Consider the following 16620-nt stretch of genomic DNA (forward strand, 5'->3'; position numbering starts at 1 on the left):
GGAATATACACTTTTTAGGATGTGATTAACTCACACTACCTTAATCTGACGCGCTCGAGAATGTCTGATGATCAATTTTTTTTTACTGATCCTGTATCCTTCACGGGCGGCCTTATATATGGGCCTCATATTTGGTGGAGGTACTTAACCGGGTACAAGGTATCCCCCTGTATATTAATCTGCCGCGCTTGAGTAAATCCCGAAATCCCCTCTTGGGCTCCCCTACTATTACTCTTGTAAAATTAAAAGCAACATTACGTTATTACATTTTTTGTTTTATGTTTTCTCATAAAGGTCAAATGCGTATTTTTTAAATTTATTTGATTGATATATTTATAATATATGCTGCTCTTTGTCTTTGTGCAATAAGTTACAATAATTATCATCATCAAGAAGATGGTGTTTGGTTACTATGCACCGCAACAGAAATGGATACGACCACAGTCATCGAGCAAATGATTGCACGACTGTGTATAGGTGACTCTCGTTTTGCTCGCAAGACCCTTTGACCCGTGCGCAAAAATCCGACAGGCGACAAAGAGAGGCGAGAGCTCTATTGTACACTCGCGCGCTCGGCCTGTCTCGGGCTGTCTTGACGAGTGCGTACAGCCGGCATAAACCGTATTATAACACGGTCACATTATCTGGAGACCTCGCTGGAATGTGAACCTGCCCCCCCCTTTCTCCTTTCAACTCCCCGCGCTCGTCCGCTTTGTTTTGCGCACCATATCAGAGCGCCGACGCGACGTGACGTCATCGACGCCAGGTCTCGAGATAATGTGACCGTGTTATACATACGATATACCAAGACTAGGCTAACATTTCTGTACAGTGTGAATGTTCGTTGAAGTCCGTAGAAATGTGGAATAAATTCCCGGTTCTGTACTTAAAATATAAGAATATATAAAAAAACACTTACTTGAATGGTGACCTCCCTCTCTTATCTTTCTTGGTATCTTCAGGCAGATTCTGTACGCCGAGTTCATATTTTGACATTTCCGCTTCACTTGTCGACCGGTTCATTCCATTTTGACCTAAAGTAATTTCACATAACGTTTATCACACATTTCATTAATTTTTAGAGTTAGTTTTAGTTCATGAATTAATAATACATACAGAAGCTGTGATATGTATTCTGATACGATCAGACATCAAAATGTATTATCAAAACGTTAATTTATTATATAAGTTATAACCAAAATATTAACATGCTAAATGCATTGGATTAAGCATGGACGGTAGCGCTAAATTTTCGATTATCATACGAAACTTATACTTTAATAATTAGTATAATTTAATGAAAATAGCAACATTTAAAATGGCATACAAATAAACCGTACTCGTACGTGTACGTACTATATTAGTTAACATTACTTTTATATGTATTATGTATTAAATAAAAGCGTATTAGGGAACGGATGAGTCGTGTCTCTCTTACGCCCGAACCCAATAATAAATCCACAATCAGACCGTAACAGTGGATCCATCTCCTATCTGCATCCCAATAACCAAACCCTACGAAGATAATCCATTTTTGGCGACGGATAGAATGCAATCTTTTCGCTCTTCATAATATATATAAAACCGTACAAATAATATAAAAATATACATGTCTATGTTTAAAACATATCAAATAGCTTTTTAATTATTTGAAAAGTGGTGTAAGTTATATACACCGATCCTACCATGGATAGCTTGTATCGACAGATTGCTATTGCAATCCGTCGATTGGCTATTGGCACACTTTTATCAATATTTGGAAGATATGTATATTAGATCGACAAAAATAGATTAAGATAGGTTATTGGGTTTGGGCGTTAGAATAATAAAGAGATTTATCACAGCCCCGCCCTGAAAACCTAGCCAATATTAGAGGATCACACAGATTAATCTATCAACGACAGTTAGTTGTTAGAGAACCTGGTTGTGAATTGTAATTCTGTATTGTGACGTTGCGTGTGATTGACCCTTTGCGGGGTGGCCGTGAGGGCTGCCTCTTGATTTTTACGTCTTCTTGATTCTCATCGTAGTGGAGACCTTGAGAATAGTGGACATACGGTATTGGACGATTTTATTTGCATATGTACAGATAAAAAAAAATCTAGGTGTGTTCTAGTCTATGATTTTTGAGTGGAACAAAGATTTGGGTCAATTTTTTTCTGAATTTAAAATGATATAATTGTTAGGGCGGTTACAGACTAGCGCTTATTACGCGCCTATAAGCTTGTCTTTGGAAACGCATACGTGCCTAACGTATAAGCGCGCCTTTTGGCATACATGCAACTCGTACGAGCGTTGATGCACTCATAAATCGCAGTTCCGGGTTAGTGTTTTTCATTTTTTTTCTCTGTCTTGATGCAACCATCGATGACACCCAATATCTTTCTCGTCTTCTCAGTCGACGGTGATTAAAAAACACAATTAGCAACGTTTCTTCATCAGAATACATATTTATACTGATACGACGCCAGGAGCCAGTTAGGCGCCGAAATATGCCAGTTTACGCGCGTCAGGTTCTTTGAAGCGCGTATTGTAGCGCGCGTGTAAACGCGTATGGTGAGACGACCGTATACGCACAGAAAAATACGCCAGTCTGTAACCACCCTTACGAAGATCTTACAGAAATATTGTTTGAGACTTTCTAAATGATTTTTGGCTCATACAATGCTTATTAATCGTATTACAATGTTTGGATTTTTCTACTAAACAGTGTGAGTACAGTACTATTTATAGGAATTGGTGGGATGAATACAGGTGCAAACAAATTGCATTACCACAAAATACTATGTACAAACTATTTTTTTATGCAAGTCGATATTCTTTTAATATATTATGATTACTCTCGCTGATAAATGAGCTACAAAAAGATATCAACATTGGTTTATCAGTTGTAACCAATAAACTAAGTCTCACGCTTAAATTTTTGTTAAAGGTACATTTATATTTATTAGTGACATTTTATACACTAAGGAATATTTACATTATACAATATTAAAGAAATATATATAGATAGATATATATATATATTTAATAGCATACGGCTCCAGAGGTCATGAACATGACAACTGACAGTGACATTTGTAATACTAGCGCCATCTTTGTTTTACCTTTAATATCGTTCATGGTGAAGCCACTTCTCATTATTTGATCGATATGCGCCGGCATTTGGGCTTCAACCGCTTCCTTCATCAGAATCTGCTGTCGATCCTTGATCTCCACCCAGCGGCGAGCTTTTTCCGATTCACTTTAAGAAATTTATTCACATAAATAACAACATAACTTTTTAATGTATAGATGACAAAACCTCAATTCCTAATTCATTACTATTATTAGCATTAGTTTTTATCAGATAGTATCTAAACTATTCTATTTGTCTATGACTTGTTACTTGCTTGATCGAAATGGAGATAAAGCCGAACCTATGCCTACTGTCTCAGACATCATTTCTCGCATATAAAATTATTTAAAGTTAATTATAATGAACAAACGAAAGTTTACAAACATATCAAGAAAACCTAGAGCTAGAGAATACTTTACCTAGAATTTCAACAACAATTTGTTAGCGTAACGAAAAAAAATTATAATTTAAAAGCAACAGTAAATCAATAATCAAAACCAAAACAATTTTCTAGGTAACTAAAATAATCTAAAACATTTAACAAAATTATTCCCAATATTTCGCAATTTCATTCACATCTTCGGTAGTATAGTGGTCAGTATCCCCGCCTGTCACGCGGGAGACCGGGGTTCGATTCCCCGCCGGAGAGAACAATTTTTTATTTTTACAGTATAAGAGAGTAATTAAAGCATGTTATGTTAATTTTTTTAAACCAAGTTACTCAACACTTACTCAATAAACTCAGCATGGCATATAACAGGTAGCGACAGCCTCAGGAACTCCCAATTCGCCTTTTCCATCGTCTCAAACGTGTTGTGCGATATTTTTAAGCATGGCGGCGTGTCTGTGATAAAAAAAACGAATATTAATACTGATAAAAATCTAAAAAACAAATGAAATAGATCAAGATTGAGTTTTTGGAAATTCTTTGGATCAGTAATTATTGTAATTTTTTTATATCTATTCACTAATATAAAATTACTGATAAGAATTAAAATTATTTAAATTAGTATCAGCAATTACTAATACAATCCGTATAGTTATCGCACTTATACTTTTCTACTTAGGAACTCTTACTTAATGATTAGACTACGGGGTTAAGGCTACGTTTGTAAAGTAGAATTTAATTCCTCGCGTTTTAATAAACTATGAGGAAAATAACACGTTTCGTTTGCTTCTGATTGGTCAACGGCTTTGACACATGTGCCACGATCCGCCATTAATTACGACCAATCACTGTCAAACGAAACGCAGCAAACGCAGAACTTTTAATATCTTTCCTTACCGGAGCCAGCTGGAATCCTGGTAACATCGATCCTTGTATCGATCATTTCATCTGTGTTCTCAAATATCGGCTGATCTTTTGTATACCAATGTGTTACGTCACGGTTCATGTTGCTGCAAAAATCATCAATATTGTAGATTTTAGGGTTAAAGCGTGTAAGTCCCGCACGTTGACTATACATGTTTTACAATCAAATGGATATTTTAGTATTGTATAAGACCGTGATGTTAGAATAGACGACAAGCACATGGGTTGGTAAGGGTACATCTCCAGTAGTAGGCTTCTTATATCTATATCTCTATTAACAAAAAATTTGGACAACATATTATCTAATCGAATCAATCATGTTCCTTTAGTAAAAAATAAATAACTAATATTTGTTGATTTTGGGACGTATGTTAGCTAAGTCTTAGTTTTTTTATGTAATAAGGCATCTCACCTGATATTAAGTGATATGGACACTCACATTGCCAAAAGGCCCGCAAGTGCGTTGCCGGTCTTTTAAAAATTGGTCTTTTAAAAAAAGCTCGACTGAACGACGGACGTCGAGGTTATTTTGTACTAGCGACCCGCCCCGGCTTCACACGGGTGCAATGCTGATACTAAAATATACTACAGAAAATCTGTGAACGTTGCATATAAAAATGTGGGTTATCCATAAGAGATAGACATATACCATCACGGACTTTTCTGTAGACCTTTTCAATGTGTACAATACTTAGTACATCTATACTAATATTATAAAGAGGAAAGGTTTGATTTTTTGTTTGTTTGTATGAATTGAATAGGCTCCGAAACTACTTGGCATATTTGAAAAATTCTTTCACTGTTGGAAAGCTACATCATTCCTGAGTGACATAGGCTATATTTCATTTTCAAAAAAAATAGGTATCCTTACTAAAATTAAGATAACATTAACATTTGTTTATTATTTGATACAATTCTAACAGATGGCGCTGAGTTAAAGGTAGTTTAGTTTAGGTCCGTGTCGTGGTACCAACGTTTCACATAAGTTCTCCTACGGTTTCCCTTGATTAATTTACTACTATGTAATATAACAAAAACCTTAGCCACAGCAACGCTTGGCCGAGTCTGCTATTATTTTGATAAAACTCGTAGTGTTCAGCCTGCGTTTGCAATGTAAGCGGAAAAAATGTAATTATTTACGACATCACATTAGAAACCTCAAAAATAACAGTACTTCTCAACTACTTAATGGATGTTATTACATATAAACCTTCCTCTTGAATCACTCTATCTATTAAAATGTCCTATGTCCCTTTGTAAGCATACACATCGGGACATACGGACAGAGAAAGCGACTTTGTTTTATAATATGTAGTGATGAAGACAATTTTCCGCAGCTCAGAAAGTTCGCAAGAAGATTGATTTGTGCGTTTGGAATTAATTATAAATGCGAACTGTTTAATTACTTTTACTTTATTGATGAGAGTCAATCAACGCATAACTTGGAAAATTATTTACGTATTTGTATCAGTGGAAAGGATAGAAATACCGATGGATTAGATTCCCAAATTCCAGCTCAAATGTCTCATTGATTACGATGTATTTAAATTTCGTAGTTTGTAACATTTTCAAATTTAACGATTTAACCATAGTGTACCATGTTTTTTTTCGAGTATCTTCGTTTATAGTCGTGTATTTTCGTTTATCTTCGTTTAATTTCGTTTATTTTCGATTATCTTTATTTTTCTTGAACCACTCTATCTATTAAAAAAACCGCATCAAAATCCGTTGCGTAGTTTGAAAGATTTAAGCATACAAAGGGACATAGGGACAGAGAAAGCGACTTTGTTTTATACTATGTAGTAATTCAAAACTGTCCGAACAACCGTCCGATTTTAATGCGTGTACAAAAATACATCCGCTGTTTCCTATTGTGAAAAATCTTGTCAAGTTCCTGCTAATCCCAATTGGTATATACTAGATACTTACACACAGAAAGGTTCGTAACCCTCTTGGAGACCGCAGGTTGTGAAGTACTTTAGAGAATTTACGTCTTGACCATATGATAGCCTGGAATTCAGTAATGTTATTAATCATAGTCTAGATTATCCATTCTAAGTCTTAGCAGCTAAAAGCAAGTAAAATAATATTTATATTAATTTTTTTTCATTGAAACAAAGGAAGACCAATAGAGCGATGTGACGACGGGATCGACAGGGTAGCTGGAAGGGATTAAATGACGATGGCACATAGTAAATTAGGGTTGAAATAATTGAAGAGGCATTCTCCCGGACAGCAGCGGCTTTTAGAGTATTTAAAATTATATTTATTTTTGTTAAGTGTATAAATGTAGTAATTATAAGATGTGGATGAATAGAGGCTTATATTTTATTTTACCTAGCCTTTTGACCGACTCCAAGGGTACAGGCTGGCACGAAGTTATCCCCTTGGACATCCGCAAATGTAGTTTCACCACCAAGTGCGTCCATCAACAATTCACCATTTAGCGAGAAACCTGATTACAATTTCATACACAATATTTTTAATATGCTATTTTATTTACTATAGTACAAATTCTATGTTTAGGTAAAGCCTTTTTTGCAAATGTAACTGAATTAATTTTGATATTTTTTTTGTATTAATAATTCCTAACATCTACATTCTAAAATCTACGTAGTAAGGCGCCAGCTCCTTAAAATGAAATATAGAAAAAGGGTTTAATAATATAATAATAATGTTTTTACATTTGTCTATCCTTAATGCTACAATAAGTATATGCAGTTAATATAAAATAAGAAAAAATATTTCACAAACTCTTGCCTAAAATGTCATTAATACTCATTAGTACAAAGCAGCAAGCATGATTATTATAATTTATTAAAACCATACAGTTTCGTATCTTATTAAACACATATGGAACAGTAGAATTGTAATGTTTAAAGTACTATATTTTTCCATTTTCATATCAGCGCACACACGACTTGATAGAAAGAAACAATATAATACATAAAGATGCATTTAGTTAAAATTTAGATTAAAACCAATAATATGGTACAGAACACGGAATTTTCTATTTAAAACCAGATAAGAAACTGTATAATAAGGATATTAGTAAAAACCGTGTCATATCAGTATCTAAAAAAATCGGTGTAATTAAAAGTATTTCGTGCCCCAAAGAGGCTTATTCCATAAGCATTGACCAAGTATTTGCAAAGCGAAGCACGTGATGTTACTTATAAGCCATGATGTTTTGCTGTCTAACCTATACCATGCCTTTTATTCGATCGAACGCAAGCTAATTTCAGACATATCTAAGCTTGAATAAAAATCGGCAGGGACATTTTACGATAATCAAAGTAGTCATAATAAAACTGTTAAAAAAAATTAAATTCTATTTATTCTATATGAGATCATTATTTATAAATGAAAGTGCGTCAAACTGAGATGCTAGTCATAAATTTACGAATATAATATTCAGTTATAGGCATAAATACTTAAACAAAACAAAAGTGAACAGACACCACAAATATAATTGGACTGAGGTTCCAAGCGAGATATTTAAAACTTGTTTATTTTTTACGGTGCGTAAATAATAAAACTTATCAATTTATTTAATTAAATATATGCCATCAAATGTGTATAATAGATACCAATTTAGTAATTGAAAAATACTAGTGCCATAGGAATTTTTGGTTTTATAAATATTTATCAAGCTAGAAAATGCCCCTGCCTGTATGAATCGCGGTAAGCAAAATTCGTACTTATCGTCTTGTCTATGAGATCTAGGAAGACGCCTACAACATCACCGACCGCCCATTGCTTCCCAAACGACTCCAAGCTACCGGAATACACTTTTTCCTCCTTAAATTAGAAATGTAACTTGCAATTACATTTTGATAAAAAAAGCCCCAAAAAAGCCAAAACGTTCTATGGAACTTCTTATGTTTGCACTCCGAGTAGGATATAATATGTAACATAGTCTTGTAGGAAGGTATAAAGACGAAAAGATGGCTCAATTGGATTCAACAGCATATATAGTCGCGTTGACACGTGACATGATACGTCATTGTGTTTTGTCTTACGTCATCTAGTATATAGACGGATTTATCCTAAGGCCAGAGCCTAGGAAGGGCGGGAAAACGCGCCAATTTTTTTTTATAATTGTAAAATTTTTGTCTAAAATTTCGTCTCGATAAAATGATTTGCCTTTTGTTCTTATTTCAACAAACTGTTTTAAATAGACACTAGACAACCCATACGCAGTTTAATGAACATACACCGTTCCTAAAGATATCTATATATCACCCTGAAGATTTGGCACTAATGCTCGAAGTTCAAATTCAACTAGTTTTACATCAGTTATATTTATTTTCTATTAAATAATAAATTTCACAGAGGTCATGCCTAATGAAAAGTCTTAGTTCATTTATTTCGCAAACCAGAGGCGCTTTCTTTTAAATATTTTGTTTTGGTCTAATCTATGAGCTCCCAATTGTTATGGGTGTGTCAATCATGTTGCTCCATAACTTTAATGTAACCAATTTAGATATCCAATAAAAATGTTTGTTTAGATAATGTGACCATGTGATTATTATTTAGTAATTTGGAATTGATAAACCAATTCAACACAAACTCAAAGGAATTAAATACATTATAAGAAGAAAAAGAGGAAGGGACAACATATAAATTTAAGTTAATATATTTTAGATTTTCAATATACTCGTGGATGGAATTCGAAGTCAATAATGTAAGTTTTGTGTTGCCACTCTTAAATTGTCTTTTATATTGATGTCAACCAAGACCGTGTTATTATGAAACCATTTTAAGACATTGGCAACATTTCTAATAACATTAATAAGAACACATTTCACACAACAAGAAAGAATTTAATAAGAACCAATTACATTATTTTAAAATATCAAAGTTAAAATTTTAAATTATATTTCTTTAAATTTAATAACTACACTGTCAAGAAAAGTATAACTGATCACATCTGACATATATATACATATATATGCTCGAGATGTCAGATGTCACTCCTGTCAGTATCAAATTGACAGCTTACATTTTTGATATCGAATTCCATCTGGTCAGAGTTAGACAAAAACGTTCATTTTTTTTTTCATTTTTTGACTCACTAATTGTTTGATCTGGTACATCTAAGAAACAGGCGACTATATCGCCTACTTTGAGCTGCTGTCCAAACGTGTCGCTTGAACCACCATGCCATTTTAACGACTGTATTGCAATTTATAAGTTCAGAATATATTTTTAGTCTGTATAAACAATGTTTTAACGGTCCATTTGAGCATTTTATAGTGAATGTTCGTCAGTCAACGAAAATGAAATTAATTCACATTTTACGTAATTCTTTAAATTTTAGAATAGTATATCTGTAGTCGAGAAGTTAGGCAGCAGGAGATGAGAAGCCTGTGCTTGACATCTGTTTATATTACATACTTACTATACGTAAATATTTACTTGAAATCTAGACTAATCATATCACACTCACACGCTTGTATATTTGTCAACCGAATAGATCATAGGATTAATTATTTACTAATAAATAGAGTTACATACATTATATCCGTCGAATGCCCAGGAATTTTCGTCTTGCCCCAACATCATACCTGGAGGCATATCAGCGTGGGCCCAACCAACCTGCAAAAAACGTTGTTTCATTAAAAATAATTTTTTAACATAATCGCTAGAACAGATAAAGGCACAATATTCGATCATCGATCTCTGAATCTTACTCTTATATTTATTCATAAAAAACTGGAACATTATAAAAAAATCATGTCTGTGTAGTTAAGTAACATGCGTTAGAAGTCAACTTCTTTGGCGTTACAAGATAAAAATCTTTCGCCTTATTTTACGTCTGTAGAAAAAAACGATACTAGATAGCAATAGAAAAAAGTATTTAAAACATTGAAAATTGAATTATTTCTTTTAATGTAACGCATTATCTAGTTCAGTAAAGTTTTTTTAAATATCACAAAAAAATATTTCTCCATAATCAAATTCATTATTTTTCCCTAGTGCGCCACAAGAAGTATAACTAGTAAAAAGGGATTCCAACAATTTAATTTTATTTTATTACCCCCTGTTAAAAGCCTAGCAATTCAATTAATTTAACTTGATAAAGATGAAGACTCACCCTCATAGGTCCAGCGGTAAGTATTTCGAATTCAAAGTACCATTTGCCTGAACTAACAGCATAATTCTTCTCGGCTCTGTATGTTCTAAATTCTGCTTGCTTTTGTCTTGAGGCTTCAGCCAGTAATGCTGAAAATTAAAACAACTTTTCGTAAAGAATCAATTATTCCGTTTTCATAGTTCTTCTAATTCTTCTATTATAGGGTCATGTTTTCTAAGCCATGTCAATCAGACAAATCCAGTCCGTATTTAACATATTTTAATTTACTATTCAAACCAAAAATACATGAGTTCTATATAGAACAATTTGGAAAAGGCCTTTGCTTGGTGGATTAAATAAATCTGGAAATCTGGAAAAATCACCTTCATGTTGTTCTCCAGTGGGTGGATCCAAGTTGTATCCATAGACTAGTAGAGTTCTTACGGTCTCAGACGCGGTGTCTCTGTTAGCTTTTTTAATTGCGTCGTCAACCTTTGGATACGGCACTAAATGGGGTGAACGATTCATATCGGGATCCTGTGGTAAGTGTATAAATTATTAAGTAAATACATTTTATATTTCTTTGTTTATTTATCGATAATTGTACATTTTATAGGTCATTTGCAATTGCCAAGTGCCATTGAACGTTTTAAGTTTAAAAATAAGCATCCATTATTTTTCTTTAAAAATCTAAAACTTTTTTTATATGAACGCGGAAGATAAAATAAAATTATACACTGGTTGGTGCACTGTCTATAGACCTAATATGAGGTCTGTAGACGGAAAGCTAGGTACGACTTCTAGGCTTTTTGGGGTTGTGGACGTATAGGCAACGGGGATAGATGCGTATACCTCCACAACTCTAACTCAGCTCCACGCGGACTAGACAGGACATATCACTGAGAACCGAAAAACTCCTGGGAAATCTGGCAATTTTTTTTCTAGTAACGTTACGTTAACGTTAAACACTGTGTCAAAATTGGTCAGTATTTTTCATCAGACTGGAAGTGAAGGATAATTCCACTTGTATGCTTGTACAGTGAACCTGTATATAATTAATATGCATTAGGATAAAGGGTGCAAACTGTTTTTGCTTTTTGATACCAAACAAATTATCAATGTAATCAGCTTAAGCATAGCAATCTAATCATATCATACCTCATTCAGACCATAAGTCCATCCTTGTTGTATCCGCTCTCTCGCCCATAAATTGTGAGTATTCTCTGCTAATTGGTCTACTAATTCATCCATTTTAGGAGTAAGGGTCACCGCACTTAAATCCAATGGAGCTGGTTTGTAGCCGTTCGACTAAAAATTACAATAATTTCAGAACTACTGTGTGAATATTATTTATATATTATTGGTATAAATAATATTACCTGCATAAATGGTTCGTTGGGCAATCTGACGTTACGAATACGAGCCGGTGGTTTATCCAAACTTATGTAGTAACCCAGAGCTAATATAGTCCTGAGAAAAATAGAGTAATGTAATAATTAGCCTACTCAAAATAAATGAGTCGCTGTTATTTGTTTAAGATCCTTCCTTTACATTTTTTTTTCAATCTAATATCTGAAACTTGAATGCTTGTCTAAGATTAAGTAAGATTTAAATCCGAGAACGCCAACTCTCTTATGTCTAAATCCAATATGTTTTTGACATACGGGAGCCATTAGTCGATTTTTTACTCCAAAACTCTACAATTTTTTTTCTAAATTAAGCCTAATGCTTAAGCTATAGATTAGGAGATGATATATTTTTATAAAGTACTGTTTTGGTTTCCTTACAAATGTGATAATACATTTGTACTTACTTAAGAGTTTGAACTGCTAATTGGATATCGTATCGTTTCTCAGCAGCCGGTAGACGCTCGAAGGGGACCAGGCAAGGATGTACTTTATGCAAATCATCTCTTTGGTCCCCGTACATCCAACCTGCTTCAATCTACAAAACGTTTTTACTTTACTTAAAATATCACGTTAACTATCATAATATTACTGCAAACGCTTCCAGGCAGACAGTTTACTTTAGGCAGCTAACTTTAAGAGACAAAACCTAACCATTTTTGTTTCATTATATTCCTTTTCAATATATTTACCTGTAATGTATATGGCTGATATGAGAAAAGAAAAAGAGGTTTCGAAATAAGTTCAGGTTTAAAAAGGCCTACGTGTCCCAGAAAACGCTGTTGATCAAATACTTTGTTTGGATATTTAAATTAAATATTTGGTTATTGCAATAGAACGAGGTCATATATAAATGAGCAAATCTTTCAATCATCAATTTGTATTATAGACCAGTGCCGAAGCCTTCAAAAATAGTAAAAAACGAAAAAAAATTACAGTAGGATGAAACCCATTAGAAATGCAGGGGAATATGATCAAAATGAAAGGAAAAATAAATTACGGTCGATCCGAGTTCGGGAAGTGGGAGGGGGGTGACTTTTAAGGGGGAAAAATTGTTTATCTTGATTTCCGGCGAAACTACCAGTCCTATGGAAAAAAGTTAAATGGCAAAGTTGTAGGTCATAAAAAGATCTACAACTTTGGTATTTACAATTTTTTCACATAACCTCAAAATTTAGGTGAAAAATTCAAAAAACCAAGTTTTTAGTTTTTATTTATATCTTTTTTAAAAAGTTTTTTTTTTCTACGAAATTTGGTGAAAACTTACCTTATTATGTCCCAAATATACTGTAATTTATTTGATTAAAAATATTTATTTTTTCGCCTCATTTTAACTTAATATCAAAAAAGCACCCTAATTTTCAATCGAAAATTCTGACGTCAAAATTTCAGCTTTTTTCAAAAAGTTTGGGGGCTTTTTGTTCGTTGAAATATCTACTTTCTGATGGTGTAAAAAAAAATATACATTACTGTAGGAAATATTATTAGAAAATGCAAAAAATTGAAAAAACCTCAAATTCGCAAATTTTCTTTTAATTATGTACAATTTTGAGGTATTTATTAAAATTTACACTTTAATTACTCAAAAAACGTAAGATTTCATGCTTCATTGATAAACGAAAAAATTGCAAATTAAAATATACTTCTATAATTAACAAACAAATAAGTTAATAAAGTTAATATTTAATAAGACATCTACAATATTTGAAAAAGTTGTAGAATCTTCTGTAAATAATATTTGTAGATGCCTATTTATTGCTGTTTTAAGATAATTTATATACCTGAGTGACCTTCGGTGAATTTTAGCCCATTGTAAGTTATTTCATTGAGAAGTGGGGACGGACCTAGGAGGGTCTGTTCCTTACTACATACCTGCTATTTCGTAGCAGCTGTAAAAACCGTTAGCCAGTATTCGAGATACAGAGTAGTGTACAACATCGTTTTTAAAAATACACCTGCAGGCTGAGTTACTCTAAGTGATTTGTGAGAAATTTACTTTATTCAAAGAAAAATTCAAAATTCACCGAAGGTCACTCAGGTATATAAATTATCTTAAAACAGCAATAAATAGGCATCTACAAATATTATTTACAGAAGATTCTACAACTTTTTCAAATATTGTAGATGTCTTATTAAATATTAACTTTATTAACTTATTTGTTTGTTAATTATAGAAGTATATTTTAATTTGCAATTTTTTCGTTTATCAATGAAGCATGAAATCTTACGTTTTTTGAGTAATTAAAGTGTAAATTTTAATAAATACCTTAAAATTGTACATAATTAAAAGAAAATTTGCGAATTTGAGGTTTTTTCAATTTTTTGCATTTTCTAATAATATTTCCTATAGTAATGTATATTTTTTTTACACCATCAGAAAGTAGATATTTCAACGAACAAAAAGCCCCCAAACTTTTTGAAAAAAGCTGAAATTTTGACGTCAGAATTTTCGATTGAAAATTAGGGTGCTTTTTTGATATTAAGTTAAAATGAGGCGAAAAAATAAATATTTTTAATCAAATAAATTACAGTATATTTGGGACATAATAAGGTAAGTTTTCACCAAATTTCGTAGAAAAAAAAAACTTTTTAAAAAAGATATAAATAAAAAACTAAAAACTTGGTTTTTTGAATTTTTCACCTAAATTTTGAGGTTATGTGAAAAAATTGTAAATACCAAAGTTGTAGATCTTTTTATGACCTACAACTTTGCCATTTAACTTTTTTCCATAGGACTGGTAGTTTCGCCGGAAATCAAGATAAACAATTTTTCCCCCTTAAAAGTCACCCCCCTCCCACTCCCGAACTCGGATCGACCGTAATTTATTTTTCCTTTCATTTTGATCATATTCCCCTGCATTTCTAATGGGTTTCATCCTACTGTAATTTTTTTTGGTTTCAAAAATTATCGACACTGGTCTATTACGAAATAAGTCATGTTGGAATAAATATTAAATGATCAATTTAATTATCGTGTTTTTATTTAATTTACAGACTCTGAGTAGGTGTATATATTTATTATATATTAAGAAAGCATATTTTACCTTATTCATTGCCCACATTTCGTGTATATTTTCAGCAAGTTTGTCCCGAATTTGTTCGATATATGACGACAGTGTAATCTGAAAAAGTAATTTAAGATTTTTGGGTGAACATTAAGATCATGATTTTTATTGTTTACAAGAAATTCGTGACTTCATTACGATCACTTTACTGAAACGTTTACTATGCACGTAGCTGATAATTAAACAAATACAATCTAGTGAAATGACTGACATTTTATTAAATGTAATATATAAAATTCTCTTGTCACAATGTCCGTTCATACTCCTCCAAAACGGCTCGACCAATTCTAATGAAATTTTTAATGCATATTTAGTAAATCTGAGAATCAGCTACTATCTATCTTTCAAACCCATAAGTCATAAGGGGTGTCCACCCCAAAACATTTTTTTTATTATTTAGGTACAATATTTTGTTTTTATTTTTTTACATCAAGAACTCAGAGGTTACAGATAAAGAACACAGAAAAACCAGAAATTTTTCATTCCGTAAAAGGGAACAGTCTCTGGGGTAGCATAGCAAAATGTTCCATGTTGGTATAAAAAGGTAAGCTAGGCCTTAGGGAGAATTGAAGTTTGCGGGGGCAGTTTGTCAAATACTTACAGAGGCAGTATCAACAGGTGTAGGCACGAAAGCAGTGTCATCCTGGACCAAGGGCGGACCTGCCAGAGCGCGTTTAGACAAGTTGCCAAAGTAGAAGCATGGCTCCAGGTTCAATATCTGCTGCGGTAACAGAGATTCTACCAATGGGGAATATCCTTCTGGAGCGGCGTATCTTAGCCGACCGTGTTCGCCTCCCATGAGAAAACGGCAACTGAATATATATGGTATTGAAGTTATATTAAAGTTTCGCATTATATATAATATATACCAATATACTTAAAAAAGAAAGTCTTGGACAGCTGCATAAATAAATAATAAATTAATCTTTATTAATTTTAAGTTGGTACATCTTTCTTTTCATAGTGTAAGATTTGGGAACCCTTTTAAGTAAATATACCTGTGTTAGGGTTCCCAGCTCTTCCATAACAAACTGCATATTTCTATCTCTTTCTTACGGCGACTTACTTCTTTAATATATATAGATTTAAGATAAGAAAGTGAGGTTTTCCTCTTGCACGGTGGTCTCACGAGCTCAAAGAAGTGGGTGGCAAAGTTTGGTATAAAAAGGCTTACGATAGAGAGAGATGAAACTGGAGGTCTATACGCTATAAGATGTGACTTTAATTTAAATATTATTACCTATTACAATAAACATAGTCACAATCAACTTAACCAATCGCTAAGTAAATACATAGTTCCAATCCATAGTTACTTTATTAAGAAGTATACTTTACCAAAGACAATCTATTAGCAAGATCATTTATTTTGTAAATTGTAACACCATCTTATTTTGTATGTGTTAAAGTATATTTTTCAATGCCACACATTCTCCCTAAAAAGGCTTACCTCAGCTTGCTAGAACAACTCATGACAGGGAAGAACATTCCTTCCAGGTTGAAATTCGTGAAGGAACCGGTGACTCTCACTCCGTTGAACATGAAGTTGATGATAGGGACTGTGAGGTCTAAAGCACAGCCAATGACGTCACCTAAAAATTATAACCACTTCTACAATATTCAGAATTGTAATAAAGCATGAG

The 16620-nt window shown here is 32.9% G+C and overlaps 1 protein-coding gene and 1 non-coding gene across 10 annotated transcripts in view; one reads left to right on the forward strand and one right to left on the reverse strand.

Moving 5' to 3' along the window:
* Positions 1-16620, reverse strand: part of LOC111001605 (ryanodine receptor) — a 96558-nt gene that overhangs the window by 53707 nt on the left and 26231 nt on the right. For 5 of the 9 annotated variants that reach the window (XM_045629522.1, XM_045629519.1, XM_045629521.1 and 2 more), the window contains 17 exons: positions 16428-16569; positions 15582-15792; positions 14960-15037; positions 12323-12453; positions 11889-11979; positions 11668-11817; positions 10893-11046; positions 10531-10658; positions 9951-10031; positions 8132-8231; positions 6768-6885; positions 6360-6440; positions 4404-4516; positions 3851-3962; positions 3108-3244; positions 1921-2037; positions 920-1034 (listed from right to left, as the gene is read on the reverse strand). In XM_045629522.1, coding sequence (XP_045485478.1) covers positions 920-1034; positions 1921-2037; positions 3108-3244; positions 3851-3962; positions 4404-4516; positions 6360-6440; positions 6768-6885; positions 8132-8231; positions 9951-10031; positions 10531-10658; positions 10893-11046; positions 11668-11817; positions 11889-11979; positions 12323-12453; positions 14960-15037; positions 15582-15792; positions 16428-16569 — 2059 coding nt within the window. Of the gene's footprint in view, positions 1-919; positions 1035-1920; positions 2038-3107; positions 3245-3850; positions 3963-4403; positions 4517-6359; positions 6441-6767; positions 6886-8131; positions 8232-9508; positions 9609-9950; positions 10032-10530; positions 10659-10892; positions 11047-11667; positions 11818-11888; positions 11980-12322; positions 12454-14959; positions 15038-15581; positions 15793-16427; positions 16570-16620 lie in introns of all 9 variants that reach the window. The other 4 variants (XM_045629524.1, XM_045629516.1, XM_045629520.1 and 1 more) reach the window with 2 other exon arrangements.
* On the forward strand, positions 3696-3767 carry Trnad-guc. The gene has a single exon. It is a non-coding gene; the product is annotated as a tRNA-Asp (tRNA).

The sequence above is a fragment of the Pieris rapae genome, chromosome 9 (genome assembly GCF_905147795.1).
Source record: "Pieris rapae chromosome 9, ilPieRapa1.1, whole genome shotgun sequence".
Taxonomy (NCBI): domain Eukaryota; kingdom Metazoa; phylum Arthropoda; class Insecta; order Lepidoptera; family Pieridae; genus Pieris; species Pieris rapae.